The sequence below is a fragment of the Hylobates moloch genome, unplaced genomic scaffold (genome assembly GCF_009828535.3).
Source record: "Hylobates moloch isolate HMO894 unplaced genomic scaffold, HMol_V3 SCAFFOLD_9, whole genome shotgun sequence".
NCBI lineage: Eukaryota > Metazoa > Chordata > Mammalia > Primates > Hylobatidae > Hylobates > Hylobates moloch.
In genome coordinates this window covers 61,779,641-61,795,073 of record NW_026652284.1, presented here as the reverse complement: position 1 = coordinate 61,795,073, position 15,433 = coordinate 61,779,641, and the positions used below count along the sequence as shown (strand labels likewise).

At 36.4% G+C, this 15,433-nt stretch overlaps 1 protein-coding gene across 1 annotated transcript; it reads left to right on the top strand.

Moving 5' to 3' along the window:
• Positions 1-8,061: 8,061 nt before the first annotated feature.
• Positions 8,062-11,386, top strand: FABP9 (fatty acid binding protein 9). Its single transcript, XM_032759924.1, has 4 exons — positions 8,062-8,184; positions 10,295-10,467; positions 10,936-11,037; positions 11,206-11,386. The coding sequence occupies exons 1-4, from the start codon at positions 8,109-8,111 to the stop codon at positions 11,254-11,256; spliced, it is 402 nt and encodes a 133-aa protein (XP_032615815.1). The 5' UTR covers positions 8,062-8,108; the 3' UTR covers positions 11,257-11,386.
• Positions 11,387-15,433: the final 4,047 nt, after the last annotated feature.

Below are 15,433 nucleotides of genomic sequence, written 5' to 3'. Positions count from 1 at the left end.
TGGCCATGAAGAAATGCTCTGACTTACTTTGTCTGATTGTAGGTCATCATAATAAAAAATCTCACAACAAAGATAATCTCTGGACCTCTTGGCTTCACAGGTGAATTTTACCAAACATTTAAAGAACTACACCAATCCTTCTCACATTTTTCCAAAATGTTGAAGAGAAGGAAACCCTTTTTAATTCATTCTACTAGGCCAGCATTATCCTAATAGTAAGGCCAGGCAGAGACACTACAAGAAAGGGGTCCTGCTCCAGGGGACCGAAGAAGAACTAAACAGGTAGGCCTCGCTGGGTTTCCTCACTCAGTCTTTTGTATTTTAATCATACTTTTTTGGTCCAATTACATTTCTACATTGTTGTCTATGTTTCAGTCATGACTGTCCAATGACATCTGCTTAAAGTCTGAAGAGATGGGTTACAGAGAGCTTCCAGTAGCTGAACACAGGAGGTTTCTGGAGGGTGGAGTACCTGGGGAGGCTTCATGCCCCTGACCCCATACCTCACCCTATGCATCTCTTCATCTGTATCCTTTGTAATATCCTTTATAATAAACCAGTAAACATAGTGTTTCTTTGAGTTCTGTGAGCTGCTCTAGTAAATTAATCAAACCCCAGGAGGCGGTCATGGAAACCCCAACTTGAAGCTTGTTGGTCAGAAGTTCCAGTGGCCTGGACTTGCTACTGATGCCTGAAGTTGGGGGCAGTCTTGTGAGATTGATCTTACCTTCAGGGAGATTGTGTCAGAATTGAATTGAATTAGAGGACACTCAGCTGGTGTCTGCTGTAGAACTTATTACTAGCTTGTTGGTGGGGAGAAATCCCCACATATTTGGTCACAGAAGTTTTCAGTGTTGATTGTTGTAGTATGAGAGGAGAGGAAAAATAGTTTGTGTTTTTTCCACTCAGAATCACTAATTATTAGGGAAATGCAAATCAAAACCACAATGAGATGCCTTCTCACACCTATCAGAATAGTGACTATTAACAAAAATTGGAAAATAACAAGTGTTAGCAAGGATGTAGAGAAATTGGAACCCTTGTACACTGTTGATAGAAATGTAAAGCCACTGTAAAAAACAGTATGGCAATTCCTTAAAAAATTAAAAATAGAATTACCATGTGATCCAGCAATTCTGCATCTGGATGCATACCCCCCAAATTGAAAGCAGGGTCTCAAAGAGATATTTGTACACCCATGTTTATAGCAGGTTATTTGCAATAGCTAAAACATGGAAGCAACTCAAGCATCCACCGACAGATGCATAGATAAGCAAAATGTAGTATATAGACACAATGAATTATTATTACTCAGTATTAAAAAGAAGGAAATTCTGACATATGCTACAACACAGATGAACCTTGAGGACAGGATGCTAAGTAAAATAAGCCAGTGATGAAAGGGCAAATACTATATTATTTCACTTACATGAGGTACCTAGAGTAGTCAAAATCACAGATAGAAAGTATTAATAGAACCATGGTTTCCAGGGTCTGTGGGAAAAGGGGAATAGAAAGTTACTATTTAACAGGCATAGAGTTTCAGTTTTGCAAGATGAAAAGAGTTCTGGAGATGGATGGTGGTGATGGTTGCACAACAATGTGAATGTACTTAACACCACTGAAATGCATGCTTAAAATGGTTAAGATAGTAAATATTTTGTGTATTTTACCACAATAACTCTCCCACCAAACAAAGGTGATTATATAACCAGAGGAGAAGGGAGAGTTGAAAAGAGTTAAAGGTGTACAAGTTGATGTCCCTGGCCCCTAAACCCAAATTTATCATGAGCACTTCCTTCCACCCTCTCCCTTAAACTTGCTCCTCACTCTCTTTTCCACATCTCAGCAATGTCAGAATGTTCCATCTTATTTTTCATTTCAAAAATCTTAAAATCATTCTTGAATAATCCTCCTTCCTCACTCCATAACATTTATTTTTTTAAATATTGATTATATTAACTTCAAACTTCTTTACTATATTTGCTTTCTTCTTCACACCACCAATATTACCGTAATTTTTTCTTTAATTACTTCAGAGTTCTGTCTTTAGGTCTCTATTACCTCCAGTCTTTCCCAAGCCCTGTAGACTTTATGAATGATTAGATAATGGAAATCTGACTGGGACATTCACTGATTAAAACCTTGTAGTGACTCTCATTGTAGGCAGAAAATGTCCAATCCCGTTAGCATGGCATGTGGAAGCTGTCTTATGCTTGCCTTTTTTTAATCAAACTCTCCAGTTTTATCATGTCTCTGTTCTCTTCATATTTCTTGCTTCCATCATACCAACATGCATCTTCTTTCTTGCCTCAAGGTTTCTGTTTGTTTTGTACTTTACATTCTGCTTCTTCCTGGGCAGAATTCATTTTTTCCCACTCCCTTCTTCTCGAGCCTTCCTCATCCCTAATGGTGCCTCTGTGCTAATCCTTTACAAAGTCCATTTATGTAGGTATATTTGTGAATTTAGTTATTTTTGAAAATGTAGTCTTCAAGTCTTATTATTTTTCAATTGGTGTGGAATCATAGAATAAGAAGATCCAGTTCAATATAAATTTGATAGATAAGTCAAATTCACGTTCCTATATTTTCACCATAAAACTAAGTCCATAGATACACCCAAGAAAGATCTTCAAGTGACAGCTCCCCAATTTATCCCATTTACCTTGCCTGGGATCTCTGTGAAGCTCATATAATTTTCCACTTTTTGACATTGTTTCTATCAATACATACATAGAGGCATAGAGGACACTGTACTCTGAAAGGAAGAGAGGCAGGATTAAGTGGGTACCTCTCCAAAACCCACAGTGTGGTCATAGAGTCCATCTGTATCTTGAAGCAGATATGAATCGTCCAAAAAGCCAGTCACTCCCTCTTTAGAAACATAGGATCAGGTTAAGTAATGAGCTAGGTATCCTCTCTTCCCTAATTCCCACTCTAGCCATCAAGGGGCTACAATTTCTGATTTAGATATACTCCTTTCAAAGTCTGAAGCATTACTGACCTCAGTTTTCATGTAAAAATTACTTGTCAGTTTTTAGCAGATGACCCAGCCTCTTGCTTAGAACAGTGATTTTTTTCCCAGTGTCTCCAGTACTAAAAGACGAGGAATGACTAAAGATCTGTTCCTGATTGAAGGAGACTAAAGAGACGTGATGGCTGAAAGCAACGCATGATCATGGATAGGATTCTGGGTCACAAAGGCTGGGTTTTTTCCCTTTTTTTTAGTAGGAAAAGGAAAAACTGTCAGGACACTTGGTAAGGTTTGAGTGGGGTCTGTGGATTAGATAGCAGTATTGTCATCAGTGTTGATTTCCCGATTGAGATCCTTGTTTGGAGAGGAGTGGGGCAACATTTCTCAACTTACTCTCAATGACTGAGCAACAAACAGCTTGCTTCTTATGAAGAGAGAGAGGGAGGGAGGGAGAGAGAGAGAGAGAGGTAGGGACAAAAGTGTTGGAATGTTGACAATTGTGGGATCTGGGCAAAGAGTATACATGGGAGTTTTCTGTGTTGTTAGGGAAGTGTTTTTGTAATTATTTCAAAATTAAAAGGTAACCAAAAAGAAAAAAAACCCAACCAAATAGAATAAAGTTAGGGGAAGGAGGTGGCATAAAACAAGAGAAAGTATCAATTGCCAAAAAATGAATTTGCCTAAAAATTCTTTACATGTTAATAAATATGATATGCATAACTCCTTAGAAAGAAATTGCTGTTGTTTAGCGAAGACTTGGAACTAACCCAAATGCCAATCAATCATAGACTGGATAAAGAAAATGTGGCACATATACACCATGGAATACTATGTAGCCTTAAAAAAGAATGAGTTCATGTCCTTTACAAGGACATGGATGAAGCTGGAAGCCATCATTCTCAGCAAACTAACACAGGAACAGAAAACCTAACACCACATGTTCTCACTCATAAGTGGGAGTTGAACAATGAGAACACATGGTCACAGGGAGGGGAACATCACACACTGGGGCCTGTCAGGGGGTGGGGGCCAAGGGGAGGGAGAGCATCAGGACAAATACCTAATGCATGAGGGGCTTAAAACCTAGATGACATTTGATAGGTGCAGCAAACCACCATGGCACATGTATACATATGTAACAAACCTGCACATTCTGCACATGTATCCCAGAACTTAACATAAAATTAAAAATAAAAAAAAAAAGAACAGTCCTACTACAGGTGAATTTTCAAGGTGGTCAGCCGCCTCCATATGCCCTTAAATAGTGAGCACTTCAAATAATAACCTTCACCAAAACAAAAGAAATTGCTGTTTTTATGTATACTTATTAAGTAGTAAATAATAGATAAGAGACGGACTTATTTCATAACTAGTAAAAATGAACTGGAAGTTGTCATATTAAAAGAATTATTTGCTCAGAGTTAATTTGGTATGGTTGTTTTAAGTAAAATTTTTATTATAAGCGAAGTGATCTAGGAGTAAAAACAATGTAAAAATTCTCTTAAAAGCCCCATATATAAAAAATTATTGGAAAAAGTGATGTTTTAAAAAAATATATCATTTATGTTAAGCAAAGTCTCTTGAAATTGTAACATCAATTTCTCTAGTGTAGAAAATACTAGCAAATGGAGAACTATTTCAGTGATAAATATCACATTCAGACTATTTATTAACCAAAGTTAATTTCAAAATACTTGTTTTCCTTATTGGATAATATAATATCATCTTAAAAAGAAAAATTTTAAATAATTACTTTTCAGAGTCCTAGATTAAATGTACACTTTGAAAAGTTATTATATTATTGCATCTATAAAATTGAAATCGGATGATGAACACAGTAAGGAATGTGATACTTAGAGGTGTCACTGCATGTGGAAATAAGAATCTTAGATGCTTTATCAAATCCAGCTAAAGTACTATATGTGCAGCAATAAATTATCAGACATATTTCTGAATACTTGTGTAGCTTCCAGTATATGTTCAACTTTACCAGTATCCATCGTCAGTGGTGACCATAGCATCTCAAAATTAAAAATTATTAAAAACTACTTGATGTCTTAAAATGTCACAAGAAAATCAATACAGAAAACGAGATGTTGAAAGATCATAGAAAAATGACATATTGGAGAAATAAGCCTTGAAACTGTCATAAAAACAAGACATGTGACTATTCTATAACAGATTACAGTATTCTACTTCCTTTACTAGGATTCACATTAGGAACAATCTAATTTAAAATTTTTTTTCTACTTGAGGAAATGGTGCTCACTTTTTTTTTATAATCAAACCAAAGTGCCAAAGGCTAGCGGTGGTAGCAACAGAAATAGCAGAGAACTTTCTTAGCTGAGAAGGGAGACTTGTGCTATGTAACTGAGAAAGATGAAGAGAGTCTGAGCATCCCTCCACCATCTGATAATGACCAGAATAAAAGGCCTGTCATAGGACCAAGTCAGGAGAAGATAATGTACTAAAACTCTGTCTTTAGTCACTGTTAGAGAGATAAAGAACACTAATGAGAATTACCAGTTAAAAAAATACTATTTATTTCTTTGGTCACTCATCCATAAAACATTTATTGAACACTTATGATATGCCAGATACTGTCTTAAGGATACAGAAGTGAGTGGAAAATATTTTCTTTTTTTGATATAGAATAGCTCAGGAGACAGCTGGGAAATAGCTATTTGCAGTACTATGAAATAAGCTGTCTAATATACTTCTCTTAAATGTTTATTTCTATCTTCACGCCATGGGGATTATCTAGCTCTGAACCAGACTCACAGAGAAAGAGATGTTTGAGTTGGTTTGGGAAGATGGGTATGTGCTGTCATGAGGCCAGCTCTATGTGATTCATGCAACTGGTTGTTGCGAAGGTCCAAATTCACCATTTGGTGAAGCTACTCACAAAGGCATAGTAATTATGAGGACTTCTTCAGCAAGTAACAAAAGCTCAGAGACAAAACTGTTTAAGTAAGAATGGAATTTATTAACTAACATAATATGAATTTTTGAAATAAAGTGGCCTTCAGTTCCTTCCACGTTTCTGCTCTGCTATACTCAGTTCTGGCCCCATCTTTGAGGAGGTAACACAATGGATGCAGCAGTTATAAATATCATGTGAGATAGAAAAATGTGTAGAGGCAAAAGAGAGACTGTCTCTCCCTTTGGTTCTCTCCTAGGGGTGGGGAATTTTACAGAAGCCAGAATTTTTATTTTATTTTAAGTTCTGGGATACATGTGCAGAACGTACAGGTTTGTTATATAAGTAAATGTGTGCCATGGTGGTTTGCTGCACCTATCAACCCATCACCTAGGTATTAAGCCCCACATGCATTAGCTATTTATCCTGATGCTCTCCCTCCCCCCATAGCCCTGGCCCCAACAGGCTCCAGTGTGCATTGTTCTCCTCCTGTGTCCATGTGCTCTTATTGTTCAGCTCCCACTTATAAGTGAGAACATGAGGTGTTTCTCTCTTCCTGCATTAGTTTGCTGAGGATAATTGAAACCAGAAATCTGATGTTAGCTTTTGTCTCATGGGCCAACTGAGTTCTAAACGGACCACAGGAATATCATTCTGTGACAGGAGAATCAAAACAACAAGGAAGATTATGCTCATGGGAGAACTTTGCTACACTACCCAGCTGGCCAACAGGCATAGCAATGTATGCTTGCTTTCTTTAAAGCAGACAGTGCATACACATCTCGAACCAGTTAAGCAAACGTTTAACAACTTGCTCTGTATTTGAACATCACCTCTGAATGCACTTGCAACTGCTGAGGCACTTATTTTGAGCTTGGGTCTTAGTTTCCTGAAATTAACTCCAGGATTTTCACTTACCCTGTTTTGCACTACAGATAATTTAATAATTGTTCCACCTATAAAGATACCACATTATATGTTTCTTCTTTATATGTTTTCATCAAAAACAATCCTTTATTCCACTTAAGTTACTGTTTTATAGTACCAAAATATCAACCTCTTGTTTATTTTGTTCACAAACAATATTTTCTGAATTAAATAAATAATTCATATAAAGCAGGTAAAAATATAAATACATACAAAGCAGGTAAAAATATAAATACATAAAAAGCAGGTAAAAATGTAAATATTCTTCTTCTGGTCCCTGACACTAACTTTCCAACATCTTCTAAAGTTAACTGGAGTTCAAAACCGTAATGTAAATTGACAGCTACTGAATCTACTCCTTCTTACTAAACTCAGTACCTGCAAAGTCCACTTCCATTATTGGGGTTGCAGAAGGTGGTTTCAGAAGTAATTGCACAGAGATTGAAACTATTTGCTGCCTTTGTCTTTCTTTTAGAATGCAGATTCCAAACATCTTTTCTACATGAGACTTGCCAAAATTTTTTCTTATAATTTAAAATATCTTTTAATGTAGAGTTTACTTTGTAAGCCTGAAAGACGAATTTTCTAGGCATTAGCTCTGCTTCCTTTTTAGAGCTTAAATCATATACTATTATTCAATGATAATTGTCACCTTTCTTTTCTGTCCTCAATTACATTTGATTAACAACAATGATAATATATTAATAATACCCTCCACTTCCCTCCAAGCAATTATAGGCATTTCAGTTACGTTAACTAATATCAACCCATCAACCCTGTAAGGAAGGGAAGGGAAGATATTATTATAATGAAGAGGATGTTTGAGCATTGTGACTTACCCAAACAAAAAACAGCTGAGGTGGACCAAGGAAGGATTTCTTGTCTTAGGTAGGAAAACATCTCAGCCAGGTGTTTATCAATTTGTCAGGATATTCCTTCAGGGTTGACTCAGTATTCAGTGTTCAAAAACCTGATGTCTATTGAAAATTGTCTCCGTTCCACAAGTAATAATTGTCAGGTGACTTGGGTGTAAATCTTTTTGCTAGAAGCTAAAATCATTGACCAGTATTTAATTTTACGTGCTAATTTTCTGTCTCTTAATTTGGAGGTAAATAAAATGAGTCAAATGCTGGTGCCTAGAATCTTTAGTCTTGCTGTCATTGCCCATTGGCCATTTCAGAAGAGTCACGTGATGAAGATGCTCTTTAAATTAAACTACTGGCAGCACCGTAATGCCTGTATTTCTTTGGTTTTCAATTACGAGTGGCTCTTCTCAGCAAGTGTTCCATGATGGTTGAGCCCTTCTTGGGAACCTGGAAGCTGGTTTCCAGTGAAAACTTTGAGGATTACATGAAAGAACTGGGTGAGAAATACCATTACAAATTTGGAAATTGGCAAAGCATTTTGTGATGTGATTGAGTTTGTACTTTACCATGAATTTTCCTACAATTATCTTCCTTTTGTGATCCTAGGGTATATTCCTATAGACTAACATAATTTATGCTTCTACTTTTGCTTTTTTAAATTACTAGTAAGGATTGTCTCTTTGGAAGACTAGGCTCACAGACACCTCTGTCCAGTCATAATCCATATATTTAAGCCCATTTATCCTTTTTGAAAATACTTCACCTAACTTCTAGACAGAATTTCATTTTAGCTTGGTCATTTCATTTAATAACATTTTTCCCAGCTTCAAATTTATAGACAGTAATCGCTACCTACAATTAAATTGATCAATTAAATTTGTTTCAAGGTTTGCTTTAAGTTATAGCTTTAAAACAGCAGTATCAACAAACAAAATTTCTAGTTGGTTAATTTTTAGAGTTCTCATACATGTGAGAGATATTTTACAAACATGATTTTGAAGAATTACAAATCTGAAGAAACAGAACATTTTTACCCATTGAATGTCTCACCACTGGATAGTCCTCAGAATTATAAACCCTACCTATCCTTTAATCTCTAACTCAAGTCATATAGTTACACATTAATTATAATGATTTGGGTGTATAATAGCTAAACTGTTCTTTACTAATAGAAGAACAGCAATTATTTCATATTTTCCATGTTTAATTAAGAGAAACCTCCCTTGCAATAGTAAACTGTATACAAAGCCAAGGACTTTCTTATCTTTACTTTTTTTTAACTTACATAAAATGCTCAATGGATGCTTACAATTATTAATTATGTTTACTCATTCTAGACAATAAAATAACAATACCTTATCCCCATAATAAGTCAATGTGCTTATAAATGTAATATTTATTTGTTCCTCTGATGTAGTCAGTATTAACTTTCTCAGAGGGTCATAAGAAACAAGTTTTTCTATCTCTTCATAGATTTATCGACTCACTTGTTTTGAATAAAAATTGTGGGGGTATATAAAAAACTTGGGCCTTATGGCCAGAATAGCACTTGTGTTGACTGGGAGCTGGGTTTAGGCATAATACAATCAAGAATAACAGCTGAGCAGTTTCTATGTGCCAGTACCATGCTAATCCCTTTCATTTAGACTTTTAAAACATCTGCTGGCTGGATACAGTGGCTCATGCCTGTAATCCCAGCACTTTGGGAGGCCAAGGCAGGCAGATCACCTGAGGTCAGGAGTTCGAGATCAGCCTGGCCAACATGGTGAAACCCCCATCTCTACTAAAAATACAAAAATTAGCTGGGCATGGTGGCATGTGCCTGTAATCCCAGCTACTCAGGGGGCTGAGGCAGGAGAATCGCTTGAACTTGGGAGGCAGAGGTTGCAGTGAGCTGAGGTTGTGCCACTGCACTCCAGCCTGGACAACAGAGCGAGACTGTCTCAAAACAAAAAACAAACAAAAAACCTGCGAGGTTAAGTGTACAGTTATCCACACTTTACTATTGAGAAAACTGAAGGTTAGGAGAGGTAAATAATATGGCCAAGCTAGCAAGCGGCCAAGTTAGAGCCTGGGTTTTAACCATCTCACTCTTCTTTGTGATGCAAATGTCTAACACTGCTTCTCTACAGTGAGATGTGCCATATCAGTTCCACAATCTAAATGTGAAATGGAGTTTGATACCAGGACAGAGGAGTCAGCTCTTCTGCCCACCAACTACAGGAGTCAAGTTTGACAATGGGAAATTCCCATCCAGAACAACAGGGCCAGGCTCTAAGTCAAACTCCTCCCGCACCCACTTGGTTGTCGTAACATTCCACAAGGTGAAGTACAAGCATTTGATCTCTTGAAAGGCACCATACAAATTTACATTTTAGAGGAAGTGTAATAGTCTCAGAGAGTGAATTTAGCTTTTCAAAATGTCACATATATACCTTATGACTGGGAGGATGTAGCTCAACCCAGATATCACAGAAAACATAAAATAAGTTACTGTGCATTATCCACAATTTCAAAATAGGTAAAGTAAGCATTCTTTGAAAATCGACTTCCAAGGTGATTGTTAACAATGTCTTAATAAGGTCCAAGGCTGTCTCTGTCTTATAGGAGTGAATTTTGCAGCCCGGAACATGGCAGGGTTAGTGAAGCCGACAGTAACTATTAGTGTTGATGGGAAAATGATGACCATAAGAACGGAAAGTTCTTTCCAGAACACTAAGATCTCCTTCAAGCTGGGGGAAGAATTTGATGAAACCACAGCTGACAACCGGAAAGTAAAGGTCAGAACTAATTCTTCCTGGTGTTCAACAATCAGGAAAAAGTTAGAAGGTGGTTAGGCATGGTTTACTTTGTAATTTGATTTATCACCAAGTCCGTCTGGGCTTGTTCTGTCAATAGTCTCACATCTCTAAAGTTAATCCTTTTGCTAATTATTTTGATGGTTAACAATAGGGCTAAAAAATTCAAATTGTTTTCATTTCATTTTTTCTTATCTCTTTGTCATTATATGAAAGAGCACATAGAAAGAAACAATTAAACACAAATAACTTATGCATTGTTTGCCTAGGAAAGAGCACTAATTGAATCATCTCTTGAGACTTCTTCTAGTTTGATAGTACTAAATCATGACAAACCAAAGTGAGGATTTTTAGAAAAGAATTTCAATAGAAATTAAAAAGTAGATATGTGGTCTCATGTAGGTTAGAAGGTAGTGAGTTGCTACTTCTGATTTCTTTATGCATTTACAGAGCACCATAACATTAGAGAATGGCTCAATGATTCATGTCCAAAAATGGCTCGGCAAAGAGACAACAATCAAAAGAAAAATTGTGGATGAAAAAATGGTAGTGGTAAGTTTTCTTTAAATTGAAGTCTTTCTATGTTCCTATTTGATACATGCCTTTCAAGTTACTCAATTGTTTTTGCATCCTGTATTAAGGGTTTGGCCTGAGGAGAAACGGGCAGGGCAAGTTTAGCCTGTTATCTACCAACTCTAATAGATTCCTCTTTGCTTTTAGGAATGTAAAATGAATAATATTGTCAGCACCAGAATCTACGAAAAGGTGTGAAGAAAAGTCCACAGCAACGAAAATTTGTTCACTGACAGGGAACCGGTACTCGAAGAAGATATGCCTCAGGGCTAGTGATTTTTAAAAAATGTCTCAATATAAATTTGCTCAATAAAAGCACCAAATTAAGTGCAGTTTTGAAGCTATTTGATAATGAGGATTAGGAACAGACCAATGAATTGATGAGGCAAGAAGCTACTTGCCTGTGGTGTGATTGTAACTGCACCAAAGTCCCCTCTGTCCTCTGCCCACCTGACTTCCACAGTCCTTGAGCTCTCACTGAAGGACCCGCTCCGTTTAGGTTAAGGCATTCTATCAAAGCCTTGTGGAAATTCAGGTGATCTCCTAGGGAGCACAGATTCTAAAAACCAACATTGCTGATTTTTTATTTTTTCAGAAGTGTGGCCCACTTAAAGCAGATACATAGATTAAATGATGATGATATAGATAGCACTAAATAGAGACTGGATGTCATACACTATGGATAGTTGCTATAAAAGAGCATTTAAAACAGTCATCTCATTTCTCCATAAATCCATTTAAAATAATCAGGCAGGTGCATCTGTCACAACTGTTTACAACTTAGCCTTTGCCATATGACATTTTATTAAATGCCAGTCCTGAATTTCTAAATGTCTAGCAAGAATGTGATTGTTAGAGCTGCACACAGTCCCTTAATAGTTTCACCAAAGGCTGTTGGTAGAAATTGATGTTCTCAGGCTTAGGGTAAAACAGCCTAATGGAGATAAAATTAAAGGACAAAGCCTAAAATGTGGTGGGTACCTATAGCAGTGGGAAAAGGAGAAAGAAAGGGGGAATTTTGTAAATAATCATTTTGTGCCTTAAACTGAAACACAGACAGTATTCGGTCAAATGTAAGTCCTTAGAGTCATGTCTATTCACTAGAGCAGAATGTCTATGTAATTTGTCATCCAAACTGGATGAGAAATTAAAATTGAAAAGGGGCACTATTAACAATTACACTTGGAGAGTAGGTATAACCTGGGACTGCTCGAGGCAAACTGGGGGTTACTGGCACCTTAGTAAGGGTGAAATTGAAGGGTTATGAACAAAAGGACTACAACATGGGGTTGAGACATGAACTGAATCCCTGGCCAAGGAAAGAAACTAGGGTTGTCACATTAAACCCTGAAGATGTCTGAGGTTTCAGCTGTGGCCAGAAGTAATGGGCTTGGTGCTGGCTACGCAGCTGCTGGATGTGGGCAATGATGGTCATCCCAGCATGCCATGTCCTCCTCCTTCCTAAAGGACTTGAGTGTGTACAAAAGGTAACCATGTGTGTGTTCCAGAAGTCAAGATGGTGTTCAGCCCCAGAAGTGGTGTCTTGCACAAAGGGGAGCATGGACCAATGCCTCCTTAATCAGCCTCTGCAAGGGAGCTGGAAATGACAGCTGCTTTAGTGACGTCTCAGAGCAGGGTCAGAAAGTTTTCCACAACTGTTAGGAAGAAGAAATTATGCTAAAAAGCACTAAGCACTTACTCACTTAAATCTTTGACTTTACACAGGCACGATTAAGAAAAGAATAATGCTGTTCCTAATTTTCAAAATATTTCTCTTTTCATGTATGTCAAAGCTCAAACTACAATGAGCCTGAATAAGAAACAAAACCCCTATGTTGAGTATTTTAGTAGGTGGAGCCAAAGATACTGCTCCTGAGGAAATCATTCATTCATTCATCCACAAGTTCTTCTCGGTGATCACTGTGTGTCTGATGCTGTCTTAGGGACTAGAAAACAACAGAGTTAGGTATGGTGTTCACAACTTCCCTTTTATATTTGATAGAGCAGAGTCATCTTGAAACATGAATCCTTTTAATTTCAGTCAAATTGTGAAAATTTTCTTTTAAAAATACATTAAACGGTATACTTAGAATCGTTGTCTTTATTAAGATCTTTCACATAATCAATCTCTTGGTACATCTGACTTGCCTTCAAAAATTATCATCTATCTCTAAGTAAATGATGACGTGATATTTGTTATGTTGTATTAGATTTATTATAGAAGAAAGATAATGAAAGAGGGACTTTTCATTATAGTGAGTTAATGTAAAGCCATTATTTGTTTACTTTCTAAGCAGGTGTAAAATAAAATAAGTGAGAGAAGTTTCTATTCTCTCACATATAAATATAAATAAAATATAAATATTAAATAATCAGATTATAAATATTCAGAATACAATATTTATATTCAGAAACTAGGGTTGTCACATTAAACCCTGAAGATCTGTGAGATTTCAGCTGTGGCCAGAAGTGATGGGCTTGGTGCTGGTTACACAGCCGCTGGATGTGGGCGATGACAGTCATCCCAGCATGCCATGTCCTCCTCCTTCCTAAAGGACTTCAATGTGTGCAAAATAATATAATTCAGAATATAACATTAAGAATATTTATATATATTTTTATAATCTATAATTTATAAATATATTTTATTCTGAATATTTATATTATTGTATGTCAAATCCACACTGAAGTTTGTAGGAAAGTATTAATTATTTAAAGATCAATCATACTGATGCCATTATTAAGATATGAGTCAAGAATCATTCACCAGATTTTCCTTGCTATTTAACACTATTAATAAATTACTGAATAATAATTATTAAAATTAATTAATTAAAGAAATTAATTTAATTAAGTAAAAATTAAATGATTACACTAATATATAATATAGAGACAATTATACATTATATTATGTTATATGTTAATATAATAAACATTTATATTGTTAATTATATATTATATTATGTTACATATTATTAATACAATAAGTCATTAATATAATTTATTATTAAAATTAAAATTAATTTGTTTTAAACATTTTTAGTAGTATTTAATTTTTATACTTTTTGCATAAAAATGCAATAAACATAATGGACATGTTTTCTTCACTGGCTATAAAAAGAGAATGGACTATCCCAAAGATAGTAACCAAAAGTAGATGAAACATTAGGATGAAGTATCAGGACATAGTCTAGTCCCCAAACATACACTCTTATGATTTCTATCCTGAACATTTAGGCCGAAAATATAGTCTATTCATTTTGGAGTTTGGTATCCAGGCCCTTGTGTCCCTTTTTCCAGGAAGGTGGGGATTGACCATCTAACTACCAGCCCTGCTCATAGAACGGAACTCACCTGTTGACCCAGAGAGGCACGCAGTGAATGGAATGGGATTGGAGGACCAGTCAGACCTGGACTGGAATACTGCTTCTGCCATTGGCAGCTATATGAGCAAGCATGAGCTGCTTAATCACTTAAATTTTCTCCTTTGCAAAATGGAGACTTATCTACTTCTCAGGGTTGTGAGAGTAAATGAAGCCTTATAAAAAGGACTGACACAGAGAATCCCTCAGGTCTTCTCATTTTTTCCAGATCCCCTTCTGAGGTTATAAGGAAATTAGAATGCAAAGAGTAGGAACAATGTAATTGTTGAGCATGTGCACTAAAACAGCGAGCAGAGATCCAGAGGGTCTCAGCAGAGGTAAGCTTAGAGCAACTAATTGAGAAAAATGAGCAGGGAATGTGGATTCTAGTTTACTTTGTAAAACAGAGTTTGAATACGAGTAGATGCTTATTAAAAACAATATCTTTCAAGACATGTTACAAAACAATTTCCCAAAAGTTATCTTTCTTGATCCTCAAAATAATCAATATTTTACAGATAATAAAACTTCAGCCCAAATGAAATCCATTTATTATAGTAAGTGATAAAGCTAAATGAGAACTTACTCCCAATTCACATTTCACATTCACAATTCACAATTCACATTCACTATCACATTCTATCTTCCTAAATTAAGAAATAGTGTCAGAACATGATGTACCACAATTTGAAAGCCACTGTGACAGAGATGGTTAACTACCCAGTAGGAAGCTGGGGTTACGCTTTCATATTATGGCATTGTTGCTAGAAAGAGTCTGCCAGCCAGGCACTGCATTGCCCAGTCCCTCCCCTGTCTCCCTGGGGCCTTATGACAATTTTTCATTAGAAAATGAGTAGAAGTAATATGTGCCACTTCTGGGTCAAGGAAATCTGTGCCTGCCTGCTTGTAGGAGAGGACTCTGAAACCTGAGGTCATGGTGTAGGCACAAGATAAATGGATCCAAGGCCTCTGAGTCGCCTTATGGAAAAAAGCTACCCATAGGCCAGGAGCAC

Bases quoted from the DNA above. Each gene is read 5' to 3' on its own strand.
- FABP9 (XM_032759924.1), top strand. From the start codon at position 8,109: ATGATGGTTGAGCCCTTCTTGGGAACCTGGAAGCTGGTTTCCAGTGAA. The intron at 10,468-10,935 runs GTCAGAACTAAT...ATGCATTTACAG, and splicing joins CTGACAACCGGAAAGTAAAG to AGCACCATAACATTAGAGAA. The intron at 11,038-11,205 runs GTAAGTTTTCTT...CTTTGCTTTTAG, and splicing joins TGGATGAAAAAATGGTAGTG to GAATGTAAAATGAATAATAT.